Source organism: Pan paniscus, chromosome 3 (genome assembly GCF_029289425.2).
Source record: "Pan paniscus chromosome 3, NHGRI_mPanPan1-v2.0_pri, whole genome shotgun sequence".
Classification (NCBI taxonomy): domain Eukaryota; kingdom Metazoa; phylum Chordata; class Mammalia; order Primates; family Hominidae; genus Pan; species Pan paniscus.
Window position 1 is genome coordinate 3074329 of NC_073252.2, and position 18094 is coordinate 3092422.

Sequence of the window (18094 nt, forward strand, 5' to 3'; positions counted from 1 at the left end):
TTTGCCTGGATGGGACTTGGAAGACAATGGTCAGGGGCTTGAAAGAAGCATTATTGGAAAATTGGTGACAAAGAAATTTGAGGAAGAGGTATGTGGATGGACCTCTCCGAGTGGTCAAAAACGGAAGATATTTGTGTCCCCTGTGAGTGCTCACCAATGGGTGAACTCAGCAGAGGAGGATTTTAATAATCAAGTGGGTAGGATGACCTGTTCTGTGGACACCACTCAGCCTCTTTCCCCAGCCACCTGTCATCGCCCAATGGGCCCATGAACAGAGTGGCCATGGTGGCAGGGATGGAGATTACACATGGAGATTCAGCAACGTGGCCCTCCACTCGCCAAGGCTGACCTGTCCACAGCCACTGCTGAGTGCCCAATTTGGCAGCAGCAGAGACTAACACTGAGCCTCAATATGGCACCATTCCTCAGGGTGATCAGCCAGCTACCCGGTGGCAGGTTGATTATACTGGACCTCTTCCATCATGGAAAGGGCAGAGGTTTTTCCTCACCGGAATAGACACTTACTCCTGATGCGGGTTTGCCTATCTTGCACGCAGTGCTTCTGCCAAGACTACCATCCATGGACTCACAGAATGCCTCATCCACCATCATGGTGTTCCACACAGCATTGCCTCTGACCAAGGCACTCACTTTACAGCTAAAGAAGTGTGGCAGTGGGCTCATGCTCATGGAATTCACTGATCTTACCACGTTCCCCATCATCCTGAAGCAGCTGGATTGATCGAACGGTGGAATGGCCTTCTGAAGTCAGAATTACAACACCAACTAGGTGACAATACTTTGCAGGGCTGGGGCCAAGTTCTCCAGAAGGCCATGTATGCTCTGAATCAGCATCCAAGATATGATATTGTTTCTCCCTTAGCCAGGATGCACGGGTCCAGGAATCAAGGCACTCAAGTGGAAGTGGCACCACTCGCCATCACCCCTAGTGATCCACTAGCAAAATGTTTGCTCCCTGTTCCCATGACATTATGTTCTGCTGGCCTAGAGGTCTTAGTTCCAGAGGGAGGAACGCTGCCACCAGGAGACACAACTATTCCATTAAGCTAGAAGTTAAGATTGCCACCTGGACACTCTGGGCTCCTCCTACCTTTAAGTCAACAGGCTAAGAAGGAGTTACGGTGTTGGCTGGAGTGATTGATCTGGACTATCAAGACGGAATCAGTCTCGGCCGGGCGTGGTGGCTCACGCCTGTAATCCCAGCATTTTGGGAGGCCAAGGCGGGCGGACCATGAGGTCAGGAGATTGAGACCATCCTGGCTAACACGGTGAAACCCCGTCTCTACTATACAAAATACAAAACATTAGCTGGGCATGGTGGCAGGTGCCTGTAGTCCCAGCTACTCAGGAGGCTGAGGCAGGAGAATGGTGTGAACCCATGAGGTGGAGCCTGCAGAGAGCCGAGATCGCACCACTGCACTCCAGCCTGGGCGACAGAGCGAGACTCCATCTCAAAAAAAAAAAAAAAGATGGAATTGGTCTCTTACTCCACAACGGAGGTGAGGAAGAGTATGCATGGAATACAGGAGATCCATTAGGGCATCTCTTAGTATTATCATGCCCTGTGATTAAGGTCAATGGGAAACTACAACAGCCCAATCCAGGCAGGACTACAAATCAGGAATGAAGGTTCGGGTCACTCCACCAGGAAAAAAAACCACCATCTGCTGAGGTGCTTGCTGAAGGCAAAGGGAATACAGAATGGGTAGTAGAAGAAGGTAGGCATCAATAACGGCTACGACCACATGACCAGCTGCAGGAACCAGGACTGTAATTGCTGTGAGTATTTCCTCCTTTTGATAAAAAACGTTTGTGCATGTATACACTAGTACTAACAAAATCTCTTCATTTTATTTCCTTTCTCCTTTATTGTGTGACATAAGATTTATTGACCTCACATCAGCATTTAAGTACTGTCAGTCACCTTGGCCGGGTGCGGTGGCTCACGCCTGTAATCCCAGCACTCTGGGAGGCAGAGGCAGGCTGATCACCTGACGTCAGGAGTTCGAAACCAGCCTGGCCAACGTGGCGAAACCCCGTCTCTACTAAAAATACAAAAATTAGCCGGGCGTGGTGGCAGGCACCTGTAATCCTAGCTAATCGGGAGCCTGAGCTGGGAGAATCACTTGAACCTGGGAGGCGGAGGTAGCAGTGAGCTGAGCCAAGATCACACCACTGCACTCCAGCCTGGGGAACAAGAAACTCCGTTTCAAAAAACAAAAAGTATTGTTACCTTTATGTAATAGTATTATTTGGGTTGGGGATTGGTGCGTTTCCGGTTGTATGAAGGATAGTTATGTTAGGCATAATTGTGACTTTATTTTTATCTTTATTTGAAGATTATTTATTATCTCAGGACTATGTATGGGTTCAAGTAGACAAGGGGTGGACTCGTGATGGTTAATACTGAGTGTCAACTTGATTGAAGGATAGGAAGTATTGATCTGGGTGTGTCTGTGAGGGTGTTGCCAAGGAGATTAACATTTGAGTCAGTGGGCTGGGGAAGGCAGATCCACCCTCAATCGGGGTGGGCACCATCTAATCAGCTGCCAGCGTGGCCAGAATAAAGCAGGCAGAAAAATGTGAAAAGAGAGACTGGCCTCACCTCCCAGCCTACATCTTGCTCCGTGCTGGATGCTTCCTGCCCTTGAACATACGACTCCCAAGTTCTTCAGTTTCGGAACTCGGGACTGGCTCTCCTTGTTCCTCAGCCTGCAGACGGCCTGTTGTGGGAACTTGTGATCGTGTGAGTTAATACTTGACACATTCCCCTTTATATATCTACCTGTTCCATTAGTTCTGTCCCTCTAGAGAACCCTAATACAGCCAGGCTCCCACTGACCCCCTTGTCTTGGTGCCCTGGCAGAAGGCAACAGCAGGAGTGTTTTCCCATGCCAGCTGCTGTAAATACTGTTCAGTCCCTGCACCCCAGCTTCCAACACAAATTCTCAGAGCAGCCACAGTAGCAAGAACGTTTATTATAAAAATAGGTGAATAAAATAAGTGTGCTTTAACTTCCGGCTGGATGACAAATGCTACTGAAATGCAGTTTCTCAGTGCAGACATGTGGCTCGCAATGGCGGGGGTGGCCACCCCAGTGTGACGTGCAGCCGCAATACTCCATTTGACTGGTTCGAGGCAGAGAGGCGACGCTTTATTCCATAGAACAGGATGGGGCTCCCACCCTGGGGACCATACAAGTGACTCCCTCAGGCAGCCACCCCTTTCTAGGCAGGCTGGGGGAGGGGCTGGCACGCCAGCACCAGACAGCTCTGTCTTCAGCCTGATGGAGACACAGACTGGGACCTCCCTCTGCCAGATGTTCCTGACCCCATCTCCACCTCCAGCCTCCAGCCTCACTGGCAGTTCCCTGTGACCCAGCCTGTTCCATAGCCAAGGGACCAAAGTGAACGATCACAGTGCCCCTCACCTATTCTAGGGGCCTTGGCTCTCAGTAGAGCTCAACCCATGGCATCTGAGAGCACCCACCCTGTCCCTGAGGGCAGCTGCGCCGGGCCAGGAGGCCGCAAGGGCACGGGTCAGTCTCGGTCACTGGCAGCACTCAGCCACATGCCTGAGGAGCTCTTCCCCTTGCTCGTCACTGAAGCACTGCAGGCAGTGAGGGCACTGAAGGTCCCCCTGGCCTCTCTGGGCCGCGCCAGGATGCCCGCCCTCTGCAGGGGGTTCCGGCTGCTGGGACCCAGTCCCAGGCCTCCAGCCACCAGGCACCATAAGCTCTAATGCGTCGGTGGCCAAATACTTGGCAGTTTTGCTCCCAGCGTGAATCCGGCCGGCGTCTGGCTCTCGAGAATCCTGGAGAAAAGGCAAGGGCCTATTTACGTGGGCTGTGCTGAAGGCCACAAAGCCGGGCCTCAGGTTCCAGCAACTAGAGGTACTTCACCTATCCCTGAGCGGAACTTCAGCCCCTCACTTTGCTTCCTGCTGCGCCCCAGAGCCCAGACAAGGGGGCGCTCAGTGAATGACTGAGGATCACACACACGCTCCGTCATGTGCTCATGAAGAAGTAGGCCCTGGCGTGGTCCACTCCCCAACCCCTTGGTGGAAGTCCTGTTCAGTTGGACCTATCGGCCCCAGGAGACCTGACTGAGAAGGTGGCCCTGATGACGTGGCCCACAGGCCACCACAGAGTGGAGGTGGCAGAGCCTCTGGTGGGGAGCTGGGCAAACGGAGTCCCAACCCTACTCTGCACCTCCTCTGTGGGGCCTGGGGCTGCTGAGCACTCTGGGGCTCAGGGGGTCCTTCAGGAGCAGCAAGAGGTGTCCCTGGCTTGGCCCCACCAACCACCTGGCATGATCTGGCACATGTTCTCCAAACATCCGTCCTGAAGCACTGCAGCCTATGGCCCTCACTGCTTGCCTGGGAACTTCATTCCAGTAGGCCTTGGTGCTTCCACTTCCTGTCTGAATGTGGACTTTCCCCAGTGGGACTACAGCTTATCACCCATGCCTTCAGCACCACTGTCCCTGGCTGGGCCATCTAGGGACTGAGCAACCCTCGAGGGGCCACAGGCTACTGTTGAAAGGGACCCAGAGGCCACTTAGTACAAGGTCTGCAGGCCCCACCAGGAACTTTACCCCCGGGGGTAAGAATCTGGGCCTGCAAGTCTGGAACCAGTTCATCTGGTCCAAAATCTTCAAGAGGCGGCCTGAGACCATCCTCACGATTGTACCAATAGCGCTCCTTCAATCCAAATCACATGCTTCCTTGAATTCATGAAGGCCAGAAAAACCTGTCCAGCCCTCTGCTGCGGACTTAGTCCCAGGGTTATTCCCATAATCCACCATGACTCTCCCGTGCCCTTCATGCGGAGGAGAAGCAGAAACCACTGAGGCCCAGTGGCTGCTCGGAACAGGGCAGTGGGGGCGGCCTCACAGCCCCAGGGTCCCTGTTCACACCCTGAAACACAGCTGACGTCCCAGCTCCAGCCCGGGACGCATCGATTCTCAAGAGGCATCACTACTGTTCAGTCTATGCCAGGAGAGGAAGCTCTTTGAGTGGGGCCCAGGCTATTCCCAGGGCCAAAAGTGTGTTAGGTACTTGATGAGGAGCTAAATAAACTTCTCCTGGATTTTTGCAGAGCACAAGTCAGTGAGGAGAAGGAAGAGGCCATGGGTCACACACTGAGGAACTTCATCGGTTCCCATTCATGCCAGGCCTCCCTCAAGGCACCCCATGGTAGGAAAAGCACTGAGCCCAGGGGTGGGGTGAGGGGCCCCTGCCCTGCAAGGCCCAGCTCTACGTGCCAGGCTGAGCTGGGGATGTTCCGCTGGACACCCAGGGCCATCACATCTACATGACAAGGTAAGCGGGGTTCCCGCCTCACAGACAGGTCAGGACACCTAGGGAGCTCACACTTTGAGGCCCGAGATATGCTCTCTGACTGCATGACAGTGACGGACGGGCCCTGAGGACAGCCACCTCTGCTAAGACAGGCCGCCATGCCAGCCTCCTCCATAACTAAACAGTATAACAGGGAGGCTTTCCATGACCACGCTCAGGTACCAGGCCAGGTGGCTCTCCCCACAGCAGGGAGGGGCTCACCACAACCCTCATCACCAGCAAATCAGGGCCTTGGCAGACACAGAAAGGCTCTAATCTCATGAGAAGAGAAACAAAAACACTAAACCTAAGCAGGAAGAAAAACGCCCTCATACTCTACCTGTCTCCAGGACACCTGGTGCAGCAAAGAAGCGACCTTTTCCTCCAGTTCTTGAATCCTACTTTGAGCCCGTTCCCGATCGGCCCTTTCTGACATGAAGTCATCCTTGTAAGCGAGAATCTGAAGAGAGGCGAGACACACATTTCTGCTCAAGGAAGGAGGAAGCACCCCCCTAGGCTTCTCCCACCCCCACCGTGACCACTGCCCACTCAGTGCCACCAAGCCTTCAGCCCAGCCTGTCCCATGATTTCGGCCACCACCGGCCAGCAGACATCTGGTCGGTGCCGTCCGGAGCCCGAGGGACAGACACCTGCTGTTCCAGCATCTGCACCCGCTCCAGCGCAGCATCCCGGGCCGTCCTGGAGGCCGCCAGCTCCTGCTTCACTTCGGCACAGTCATTTATTTTCTCTTCCAACTGTCTGTTGAGCCGGGAGATCTCCTTCCTCATCAGCTCGGGCTCGTGGGGGATCTGCAGCCCCCTGAGCTGCGCATGGAGCCCCCTCACGTATTCGTCCCTGCTGGCATCGTAGCGCTGCCACTTGGCATTGAGGTCTTCAACCTGAAGAGGTGGAGCCGGAAAGCTCACGGTGAAGGCAGCTGACAAAGCTGCTCAAGCCAGTACCCAGTGTGAATTATGTATTAGCAGTGATTCGCTGAGTGAGAGTTTCCTCTTAAATGGAAGCTGCCCCTCCCTGTTCTGTAGAGAGCAGACACTAGGCCCGCTAAAGAATCCTGAGGCAGCACGATGACACCCGTACGCAAGCAGCATGAACGGAGGTGGACTTGGTGCAGCTTTGCTGTCTTAGAAAATGGACCTCCTGCTGCTAACTCTTGCATCTCCTTTACTGACTTGTGGATTAATTTTAGGGGGATGGAGATGGACAGGACATGTCCCGTACGTCGTTTTAAGCAAAAAAGTCCAGTCTCTAGGGACTGTGTGTATCAAGTCCTAGTGGCCAGAGGGCGGGGGGCGACTCTGGGCATCAGCCAAGGAAAGAACCCTCACTTACAGTTTGTAAGCCGTGTGTTCTTCTCAAACGAAATGTGAAAGACACTCACGTGAGTCACCTTCTGTTTTAACAGTCGATTTTCTTCCTGCAACTTCTCAATAACACTCTGGACAGAGGTGTGCCCATCTGTGTGTTCCGACTGCATGAGGAAGGGACAGAGAGAAGACACTCTGTCACATACAGCAAGAGGGGAGAAAGCTAGACCCAGAGGCTGAGGCCACAGATTATCACTGCGTCCCCCAATGCAGCGGGTAGTGATCATTCATTTGGTAGAGAAGCAAAGCAGGGACAAGGGACCACCTTCTCCCTGCCCAGGCCCACCCCACCTGGCCCAGGCCAGAGCCCGGATGGAAGGTCTTCAGGCCACACCACCTTTCACACTGTCCTTATCCCGTCCCACCTACCAGTTTGAGCTGTTTGTCTTTTAAATATTTGGAATGTAAATATTCTAAAGCCATAATGTCTGCAGGGATTGGCACACCAGACATGATAAAGTCTTCTCATTGCCAGAGATTTGCCATTATCACAGACAGCAGGGAAGGCAGGAAGCTGAATCCCATTGTAAACCAGAGGATCTCCAGTGAGGGGGCCCCCAGCTGCCCAGGGTGGGCCTGGCCATGCACCCTGCTTACCTCCTTTGGAGCCCATGACACTGTCCTGTCTGCAGACAATCGGGTTCAACCAGGTGATTCTGGACACAGCAATCTAACCTCTGCCCCACGCAGGGTCAGGAGTCACAGAAGCCACAACCCAAACCAACCCCCACTAACAGCTACAGAGCTGAATGAAAAGTCTCCTGAAACTCGTGTGTACCCTACAATTCTGACTGTATCTCAGTGACATAATTTTTGAGAATTCCCCTCAAATGACAAAGGAAGTGCACGTCCTAACGCAGCCTACACCGGGAAGCCCCGGGTGACTCAGCTGAGTTCAGGGCTGAGAAGTGACACTTATTTAGAGACTGTGATGAGGGCCTACCCTGCCACTGGCCCCACCCCCGCCTCAGGCTCAACACTGTGTGTGGCTCCTTTCAAATCCCCAGAGGGAAATGACACAGTGACTCAAAATCAGACCAGAACACCCTGCCTCCGCCCAGACGGCACTTTTCCTCTGGTTTCTGAATGCAGCTGTGTCCTCTCTGAGGTTCCCCGCCTGGAATCCACCCAGCTGAGGTGGGCAGTTCTCAGACCAAGCTTCTCCCCAGTGGGCGCCTCAGTGAAGCTGCTGATGGGTGCGGGACGTACTGTCTGCCGCAGAACATCCCAGCGCGTGTGTTTCTGCATGAACCTTGGTGCTGCCTCAGAGAACTGCCTAGAAAGGACCCGAGCGAGAGGCCCTGTGCCCGGCAGTGCGAGTGAGATGGGGCCTCAGCCTGGGTGAGATGTGCATGGAGTGCCTCCATTCCCCTGCCTGCCACACACAGACCACCACAAGCACCAGCAAGATGGAAGGTGCCTGGCTCACAGTGGCCCACACCACCTGGCACACATGCCTTGGGCCACTGCTCCCCTACTTTTCTGCCTAGGAGCCCCCTGGTTTCTCCTGATGCTGAAACTCCCACAGTCCTTCTCTCTCCCACTAGACCCCACAGAGAGCTACAGCCCAGATCCAGCCTATCCTGGAGGTCCAGCGAACCCTTCTTTGGCCCTCACTGTCACTTGGTGCTGCTGCCCCCGGCCCTTGCTTTGATGATGAGGAGGCTGTGGCCCTGAGCCAGGTCTCCAAGCTTGTGGGAGGCTGTGCTGCTGGCAAGGACATGCCTAAAGCCAGCTTTGGAGATGGCGGTTCCAGCTGTGCCTACATGCACTCAGACACACTGAGCCTGAAGAAGGCGGGCACTCACGGTCCTTCCAGGAGTTTGGGGTGTGGAACTGGAGGCACTCCCCATCCCCAGCAGTACCACCTGGCTCTGCTTCAGTTTCCTCGGATGGAGGATGTGACTACACTTCCTCCAGGCAGCTCTGCCACGCTCAGCTCTTCCTCCTCATCCTCAGCTGAGGCAGATGAAAGCCAAGTGCCATCTCCCACCTGGGAGCAGGGTCGGCGACAGGCCTGGTGCTGGGCAGTGAGGTGGCTGCCTGCTTTCCTATTACATTTTGCATGTTCCATCATTTTAAAAGAAACCCTTGGATGAGTGAGCTTTGCCCCGTCAGCTGACTCTCGTTACTGAGAACAGAAGTGGGTTCTGGGGCACCCCCCGACCTCTGTGATCAGGGGCCTGTAGGCGATGCTCCCAGCACACAGGGGTCTTCACCACACTCTGCTTACACTGTGGCCTACCTGGTCAGGACTTCTCTCCCCCACATTCCTTTGTGCATGCTGTCGTTCATCCAGACACTTGGCCAGATGCTGACACATATGGGCGGTGGCGGTCAGCGTCCTCCGCAGCTGATGGGTCTCGTTGGCCAAGGAGCGGCACAGGACGTCACTGGCGGCCCGGGCGCGCTCCCCTTCCGCCATGCTCCTCCGTAGCAGGACGACTTCCTTCTCTCGCTCGTGTTGGGGCTGGCTCAGCAGCTGCTGCATCTCCCTCTCTTTTTCTTCTAGTCGCTCAGTCAGCCTCTCAATTTCCTAAGTGGAAGATTTAAAAGCACAGTTTACTGAATTAAAAGAAGCAGTGTCAAGAGCAAATGTTCAGAAAGCAAAAGAAGACCTGGTGTGGATGCCCCATCACTAGACACAAACATACTCAGAAGTCAGGCGTTTGAACTAACAATCCTGACGTGGATGCTCCATCACCAGACACAAACATACTCACTCAGAAGTTGGGCGTTTGAACTAACAATTACTCACTCAGAAGTCGGGCATTTGAACTATTAACTCTGGAGTTTTTCAGCCTACAATGTTCTGTTCTGAAACTTCATCTCAAATTTTTTTTTTTTTTTTGAGACAGAGTTTCACTCTGTTGCCCAGGCTGGAGTGCAGTGGCACAATCTTGGCTTGCTGCAACCTCCACCTCCCAGCTTCAAGCGATTCTCCCACCTCAGCCTCCTCAGTAGCTGGAATTATAGAGCCCACCACCAAGCCCAGCTAAAAGAATTTTTTTTTTTTTTTTGAGACGGAGTCTCGCTCTTTCGCTCAGGCTCGAGTGCAGTGGAGCAATCTCAGCTCACTGCAAGCTCCGCCTCAGAGGTTCACGCCATTCTCCTGCCTCAGCCTTCCAAGTAGCTGGGACTACAGGCACACGCCACCACGCCCAGCTAATTTTTTGTATTTTTAGTAGAGATGGGGTTTCACCATGTTAGCCAGGATGGTCTCGATCTCCTGACCTCATGATCCGCCTACCTCGGCATCCGCCCACCTCAGCCTCCCAAAGTGCTGGGATTACAGGCGTGAGCCACCACGCCTGGCCCAATTTTTATATTTTTAGTAGAGACAGGGTTTCACCATGTTGGCCAGGCTAATCTCGAATTCCTGACCTCAGATGATCCGCCAGCCTTGGCCTCCCAAAGTACTGGGATTATAGGCGTGAGCCACTGCGCCCAGCAATTTTTTTTAATTTTTTTTATTTTTTTGAGGCAGGGTCTCACTGTCACCCAGGCTAGAGTGCAGTGGCACAATCATGGCTCACTGCAGCCTCGACCTCCCCAGGCCCAAGCGATTCTCCATCCTAACCTGAGTAGCTGGGACTACAGGCACGTGCCACCGTGCCTGGTTAACTTTTTTGTATTTTGTAGAGACAGGGTTTTGCTGTGATGCTCAGGCTGGTCTTGAACTCCTGGGCTCAAGAGATCCACCCGCCTTGGCTTCCCAAAGTGCTGGGATGACAGGTGTGAGCCACCATGCCCCGCCAAATTCTATTTTCACAAGCAAGTTCATAATTTTAGATTTCATATCATCAAAATGTTTTTTTGAGATGAGGGTTTCGCTATATATAGCCCAGGCTGGTCTTAAACTCCTAGGCTCAAGCAAATCCTCCCACCTCAGCCTCCTGAATAGCTGGGACTACAGGCTCAAGCCACCACACCCAGTTATCATCAAATTATCAAAGTGGCAATTCCAAGCACTTTTTTGATGGGAAAGGTAGAAACTCCACTGTGGTGGGCAACCCCAAAAAGATGTCCACAACCAAACCTCCCATTCCCCAGTATCTGGGAATGAAACCTTACTTAGAGATAGGGTCTTTGCAGATGTAATTAGTTAAGGTGAGGACAAACTGGATTAGGACGGGACTGGTGTCCTTGTAAGAAGATGGAAGTCTGGACAGACAGAGAGAAGAAGGCCACGTGACAACAAAGATAGGAGTGACGTCTTGTCTTGTGGATAAAGGCCAAGGAACACCAAGGATTGGCGGCCCCCACAGGAAGCTGAAGAGGCAAGGAAGGTCCTTCCCTAGAACCTTGAGAGAGAGCCGATGCCTTGGTTTCTGGCTTCTGGCCTCTAGAACTGTGAAAGATTAAATTTCTGCTGCTTGAAGCCCCCCAGTTTGTGTTACTTTGTTACAGCAGCTCTAGGAAATTAACACACCCAACCCCAATTACTTCTTAAAGAATTTAAAAAGGTTCTTAAAATGACAATTTTTTTTTGAGATAGGGTCTCGCCCTGTCACCCAGGCTGGAGTACAGTGGTGCCACCATGGTTCACTGTAGCCTCCACCTCCCAGACTCAAGTGATCCTCTTGCCTCAGCACCCTAAGTAGTTGGATTACAAGTGCATGCCACCGTACCTGGCTAATTTCTGTATTTTTTGCAGAGACAAGGTTTCACCATGTTGCCCAGTCTGGTCCTGGACTTGAGTGATCCTCCTGCCTCAGCCTCCCAAAGTGCTGGGATTATAGGCACGAGCCACCACATCTGACCTGACAATTTTTTAATATCTGGCCTTAAATTTGTGCTTTTCCGTTTTCAAAGAATCCTCCAAAATAAACAGTACATTACATGAAGGAGGTGAAGCAGGCTCAACTAGTCCATCCCACAAGTGAAGAAACAGTTTCAGAAAAGTCACAGAGGAGCCCAAGCTTCCCCTAGAAGTGGCGGGAGAAGGGTCCAGCCTCTGTGTCTAGTACTTGAGGTGAGAAGGGACAGAGACCGGGAACCTAGAATGTTCTCATCACAATGGAACAAAATACTAAGCCCTATTACTGCGAGAACCCTGATTATTATTATTTTATTATTTTAGAGACAGGGTCTTGCTCTGACACCGAGGCTGCAATACAGTGGTATAATCACAGCTCACCGAAGCCTTGAACTCCTGGGTCCAAGTGATCCTCCCATCTCAACCTCCCAAATAGCTGGGACCATGGGCTCGAGGTCAAGGCTGCAGTGTGCTGTGACGGTGCCACTGCACTCTAGCCTGGGTGACAGTGAGACCCTCTTCAGGGATAAAGGACTTTGAGCAAAACCTGACTTCTGGTTTTGTTTTTTTTTTGATAGAGACAGGGTGTGGCTATGTTGCCTAGGCTGGTCTTGAACTCCTGGCCTCAAGCAATCCTCCTCCTGCCTCAGCAGGGGTCACTGTGCCCAGGTAAAATCTGATTTCGGAGCCTCCTTCCTGCGTTGGTCAAATGCTGACAGTAGGAGAAACAAACAGCTCCACAAACATGAGGGCAGCATGTCCACAGCTGGTAGATCCTGAGGGCGTGGCTCTCTCTTGCCTCCACACCCTAGTACTCAACACTGAGCCCAGCCCCACACAGATGCCCAGTAAATGGGAATAAGACTGGGCCATACAGAGACAGATCAGGACGCAGGCTCTATGCTCAACCCGTGGGGGCAGGCCAGCCCTGCAAAGGGCTGCCCCACTCATCCTCCCCTCGGCAGCATGAGGGCCCCAGGACTCCTCCAGCCCCCGGGCTTCTAGCATTTGTCACTGGCTCTGAAGTTGCAGAGCTTTGTGCTGGTTTATCTGTCTGAGTGCCTTGTCCAGTTAGTAACAGTTCTTAGGACACAACAGCACCTCGACCACTGTGGTCAGAAAACAAGGTACGAGCTGGAGTTGTGGGTCTACACACACAGGCACAACACATAGACTAGTCAGCGACTGGGCTGACATCTCTCAGGAAAGCCTGTCGCCGGGACCCACAACTCCATAGCTCCACGCTCAGAACACAAAAGTGTAAACAGCTCTATTAATAGTCTTGTGGATTGGCCTTAAGAGGCACAGTGGCCTCTTGGCTTTTAGCGCTGTGGCAACAAAGTATCACAAACTTGGTGTCTTAAACAACAGAAGCGTATTCTCCCAAAGCCTGTAATCCCAGCACTTTGGGAGGCCGAGGTGGGAGGATCACTTGAGCCCAAGGGTTGGGACTAGCCTGGGCAACATGGCGAGATCTTGTCTCTACAAAAAATACAAAAAACATTAGCCAGGCATGGTGGTGGGCGTTTGTAGTCCCAGCTACTCGGGAGGCTGAGACAGGAGGATCACTTAAGCCCAGGAGGTCAAGGCTGCAGTGAGCTGTGATCATGCTACTGCACTCCAGCCTGGGCAACAGAGTGACCCTGTCAAAAAGAGGGGAGGGGAGGGGAGGAGAAAAGAAGAAAGAAAGGAACAAGGAAGGTGGCCCGGGGCGGTGGCTCATGCCTGCAATCCCAGCACTTTGGGAGGCTGAGGTGGGTGGATCACGAGGTCAGGAGTTCAAGACCAGCCTGGCCAACATGGTGAAACCCTGCCTCTAGTAAAGATACAAAAAATTAGCCAGGCGTGCTGGTGGGCACCTGTAGTCCCAGCTACCCAGGAGACTGAGGCAGGAGAATCGCTTGAACCCGGGAGGTGGAGGTTGCACTGAGCCAAGATCCCGCCACTGCACTCCAGCCTGGCGACAGAGCAAGACTCAGTTTAAAAAAAAAAAAAAAAAGGAACAAGGAAGGAAAGAAAGAAAAGAAGAGAAGAGAAAAGAAAAGAAAGAGCCAAGAAAACAAGCAAAGCAAAGCTAAGCTAAGCCGGAAGGGAAAGGGGGCTGATACGCCAGGACCAGGCAAAGCCTATGAAGCTGGTCCCTAGAGTGGTGACAGGATGGGGTTGGGCAGGACCAGGTTGCACAATGAATTGGTGCCATTATTCCAGAAAGTATTAACTGGAGGGGCTTTGTAAAGTTATCCACTCAGGCCTTGTGTTACAGATGAGGTAAGGTCTCAAGTCCAGCTGTGGCTGCACTGAGGACCACAATTCTCTGGCCTGATCTTGCCCCATCACACACTGACCGCAGCTTGATCACAGACGCACTGGTCAGCTCCTCCACACTCTGAGCCTCAGCACTCTCTCTGGGAGCCCTCAGTCCCTATTGGTCCAGGGTTCCTGCTCCTAACGGGCTCTCATAGATGAGAGCAACCTAGCAACGGCTTGCTTCCTGCTGTGTCTTTAACTCTGCACTGCCACCTCAGTGAACCCAGGGCCTGCAGGAGGTGACAAACCTCTCCATTCTTCCACAGGTTCCGTGACCAGCCTCAGATTGAACGTTGGGATGAGCAATAAATATGTAATTGCATAAAATAGCAGATAAGGCCAGCACAGTGGCTCACGCCTGTAATACCAGCACTTTGAGAGGCCGAGACAGGAGGATCCCTGGAGGCCAGGAGTTTGAGACCAGCTTGGGCAACATCATGAGACCCCTTCTCTACAAAAACTTAAGAAGTTAGCCAGGTGTGGTGGCTCATAGTCCTTGTGGTAGGCTCTTCGCCTATAGTCCTAGACACTCGGGAGGCTGTGATGGGAGGGCTGGTTGAGCCCAGGAGTTCAAGGTTACAGTGAGCTATGATGGCCCCAAGGCATTCCAGCCTAGGTGGCAGTGTCACAGACCAAGACCCTGTCTCTAAAAACATAAAAATAAAAATAAAAAAACAAACAAAACTAAATAATTAAAATGTTCCTTAAATAATTAAAAATCCCATGCTGGGCGTGGTGGCTCATGCCTGTAATCCTAGCACTTTGGGAGGCCAAGGCAGGAGGATCACTTGAAGAAAGGAGTTCTAGACCAGCCTGGGCGACACAGCAAGATCCCGTCTCTACAAAAAAAAATAAACAAAATTAGCCAGGTGTGATGGCACACTCCTGTGGTCCCAGCTATATGGGAGGCTGAGGCAGGAGGATCACGTAAGCCTAGGAGGTTGAGGCCGCAGTGAGCCATGTTTGTGCCACTGCACTCCAGCCTGGGTAACAGAGTGAGACCCTGTCTCAAAAAAATAAAAAAATAAAAATCCCAAAACAAAACCTACATGTTTACATGTTGGGAAGACAGGACCAGGGCCAGTAATACTGGGAACACAGAACTAATTCTATCTGAGGCTACCAGGAAGCTGCAATAAGCTGCTTGGTGAGTGGCCAGATACACAGGACACCAGGGAACACATGTGAGCGGAACACTAATGGCCACCAGACTGCAAGTATACTGCTCTGGTTGTGAGGTCCCTGCATCCTCTGTCCCACCAACATTCTGGAGATGACTTCGGAGTGTCCTTCCGGGTCCTTGGTCTGTACTCATCTGTTGGCTCCTGGCATCCACAACTCTAAAACCTGATGGTGCAGGCCAGGTGACCTCTAAACTTCCCTTCTGCTCTAGTGAGTCAGGATGTACCTTCCAGAAAGAGGGAGAGAGTGGAGTAGGGGAGACACTGGCTGCTGAAAGTACTTTAAATGATGTAGATACTGACAACCTAATATTAAGTACAACTGTATACACAGCATGAAAACAACCATGCCAAGTGTACACACACCTTATACACAGAGGAAAAACAGGAAGAAGGCATGCCAAGAGATTAACACTAGTCATCCCTGCACTGTGGGACTACAGCGGCTATTTTATTCTTTATTTTTCAGATATTCAAAATTGTTTTATAATTTTTTTTCTTTTTTAAAAAGGGCATGTTTCTTTTTCTCTCTAAAATCAGGCTGTGGGGCCAACCCTGGAGACAAAAACTATCTTTCGCAGACTACTGCCTTTGCAGGCTTAGTTTCTTTCCTGGGAAAACTAGGATAATAGCCATGAATCAAATGGAATAATAGATGCCAGAGCTCACCCGAATGTTTCAGATGCTTGCAAATACTATTGCACAAAAAAACTGTTACTTATACTGCTGTTGTGGTGTTATGGTTTATCATCAAAAAACAGACATAAACATCATAGACAAGGACAAAGAGAAGAAAGTCAGGATTTGCGTCTTTTTTTTTTTGTTTTTGAGACGGAGTCTCGCTCTGTCGCCCAGGCTGGAGTGCAGTGGCACAATCTCGGCTCACTGCAAGCTCCGCCTCCCGGGTTCATGCCATTCTCCTGCCTCCGCCTCCCAAGTAGCTGGGACTACAGGCACCTGCCACCACGCCTGGCTAATTTTTTGTATTTTTAGTAGAGATGGGTTTTCACCATGTTAGCCAGGATGGTCTCAATCTCCTGACCTCGTGATCCGCCGCCTTGGCCTCCCAAAGTGCTGGGATTACAGGCATGAGCCATCGCGCCTGGCCCCTTGTGTCCATTTTTAATTTAATTTTTTCAGACAAGGTCTCACTTTGTCACCCAGGTTGGAGTGCAGTGGTGCGATCTTGGCTCACTGCAACCTCTGCCTCCCAGGCTCAAGTGATCCTCCCACCTAAGCCTCCCTAGTGGCTGGGAGCACAGGCACGTGCCACCATGCCCGGCTAATTTTTTGCACTTTTTGTAGACCGGGTTTCACCATGTTGCTCAGCCTTGTCTCGAACTCCTGGGCTCAGGCAATCTGCCCGCCTTGCCTCCGAAAGTACTGGGATTACAGGCGTGAGCCACTGCACCCAGCCTAGGATGTGTGTCCTTTATCAGACACAGGGGCTGTATTTGCCATTGCTCCCAGCATAGAGTTGAAGCGCCACTAGTGAAAGACACACGCATGGGTGAGGGCTGGAAGGGACTCTAGAACACAATATGAGTACACGACCTCGGACCCAAGACACACGTGTGCGTACACACACACACAACCATACACACCCCTCAGAATGTGTCTCCCACACACACACCTCAAAACACCCCTAAGAACCAACCGGAACATACACACTACACAATACAGCATACACACACCCCCCTCGGAATGTGTTCCCACACACGAACCTCAAAATACCCCTAAGAGCCAACCTGAACATACACCACACACACACAGAACCCAAGAACTGCACCAACCCCCATCCTCAGAAGCCAGTGCCTCCTCACCATCCCCCCAGGACCCAGTGCCCTCCCAACCCCCCAGGATCCAGCATTCCCTTATCCCCTTCAGAACCTTGCACCCTCACCCCGCAGGACCCAGGGCCCCCTCACCTCCACCAGGACCTGGTGACGCCTCAAACCCCCCAGGACCCAGCACACCTCAGCCCGTGGTGTCCCCTCATCCCACTCAGGACCCGGTCCCCCTCTCTCCCCTAGGACCCAGGGTCCCCTCACCCCCCAGAAGCTGTTGCCCTATCACCCCCAGGACCCGGCACCCCCTCAACCCCCAGGACCTGATGCTCCCCCAACCCCTCAGGACCCGGGGCCCCCTCACCCCCAGGACCCGGCACCCCCTCAACTCCCAGGACCTGGTGCTCCCCCAACCCCTCAGGACCCGAGGCCCACTCAACCCCAGGACCCAGTACCTCGTCAACCCCAGGACCCGGCACCCCCTCACTCCCCAGGGACCCCTCACACCCCAGAACTCAGTGCCCCCTCACCTCCAGCACCTGGTGCTCCCTCAACCCCTCAGGACCCGGGGCCTCCTCACCCCAGGACCCGGCACCCCCTCAACCCCCAGGACCTGGTGGCCCCTCAACCCCCCAGGACCCGGGGCCCGCTCGCTCACCCACCCAGGACCCGGCGGCCGCCACACGCACTCTCGCTCCCGCAGCTCCTCTGGTACCCGCCCTCGTACCTGGCGCATCTGGGCCTCGGCGGCGCCGCCCTCCTGCCTTCGCAGCTGCTCCCGGAAGCGCGCAACCTGCTCCAGCAGCGCGTCCACTAGGGACGGAGCGGCGTCCCCCTCCAGCGCGGCCAGGCGGGCGCGGAGGCGAGCGATGAGGGCGTCGCGGGCAGCGAGCTGGTCCTGCAGGCGGCGCAGCCGCTGTCCGGCCTCGTGGTACAGGGTGCAGAGCGCGGCAGCTGCGCGCGGGGCCTCCTCCCAGCCGCCCGACCCCGGGTCCCGGGACATGGCTGTAGGCCTGCCCGGGAGGCCGCGCGGCCGCCGGCAACTTCCGCGCCCGGGCCCCGCCGGCTGCCGCCCTTCCCGGAACTTTCCCCGGTGCGCCCCGCCCACCCACAACAGCCCGGCCCCGCCCTCCCCCGCCCTCCCCCGCGCAGCCCCGCCCTCCCCCGCGCAGCCGCGCCCCCCCCGCGCAGCCCCGCCCTCCCCCGCGCAGCCCCGCCCTCCCCCGCGCAGCCCCGCCCTCCCCCGCGCAGCCCCGCCCGACGGCAGCCCGCCCAGCCCCTTCTCGCCCGGCCCCACCCCTCCCACCGCCTACA

The 18094-nt window shown here is 53.7% G+C and overlaps 1 protein-coding gene across 4 annotated transcripts; it reads right to left on the reverse strand.

Annotated features, from left to right (window-relative positions):
- Window positions 1-2979: 2979 nt before the first annotated feature.
- TNIP2 (TNFAIP3 interacting protein 2) lies at window positions 2980-17871 on the reverse strand. 4 transcript variants are annotated; one of them, XM_034958218.3, is made up of 6 exons: window positions 17508-17871; window positions 8992-9282; window positions 6761-6850; window positions 6012-6260; window positions 5702-5821; window positions 2980-3834 (listed from the first exon to the last, which is right to left on the reverse strand). In XM_034958218.3, the coding sequence occupies exons 1-6, from the start codon at window positions 17781-17783 to the stop codon at window positions 3571-3573; spliced, it is 1290 nt and encodes a 429-aa protein (XP_034814109.1). In that variant the 5' UTR covers window positions 17784-17871; the 3' UTR covers window positions 2980-3570. The 4 variants fall into 4 exon arrangements, with proteins under 4 accessions (XP_034814109.1, XP_034814110.1, XP_034814113.1 ...); XM_034958219.3 differs by having other exon boundaries at window positions 2980-3206; window positions 17508-17865; XM_034958222.3 differs by having other exon boundaries at window positions 17443-17830.
- Window positions 17872-18094: the final 223 nt, after the last annotated feature.

Bases quoted from the DNA above. Each gene is read 5' to 3' on its own strand.
- TNIP2 (XM_034958218.3), bottom strand. From the start codon at position 17,783: ATGTCCCGGGACCCGGGGTCGGGCGGCTGGGAGGAGGCCCCGCGCGCA. The intron at 6,261-6,760 runs GTGAGTGTCTTT...CCACCTCTTCAG, and splicing joins TAAAACAGAAGGTGACTCAC to GTTGAAGACCTCAATGCCAA. The intron at 5,822-6,011 runs GTGTCTGTCCCT...GCCTCTCTTCAG, and splicing joins TGCAGATGCTGGAACAGCAG to ATTCTCGCTTACAAGGATGA.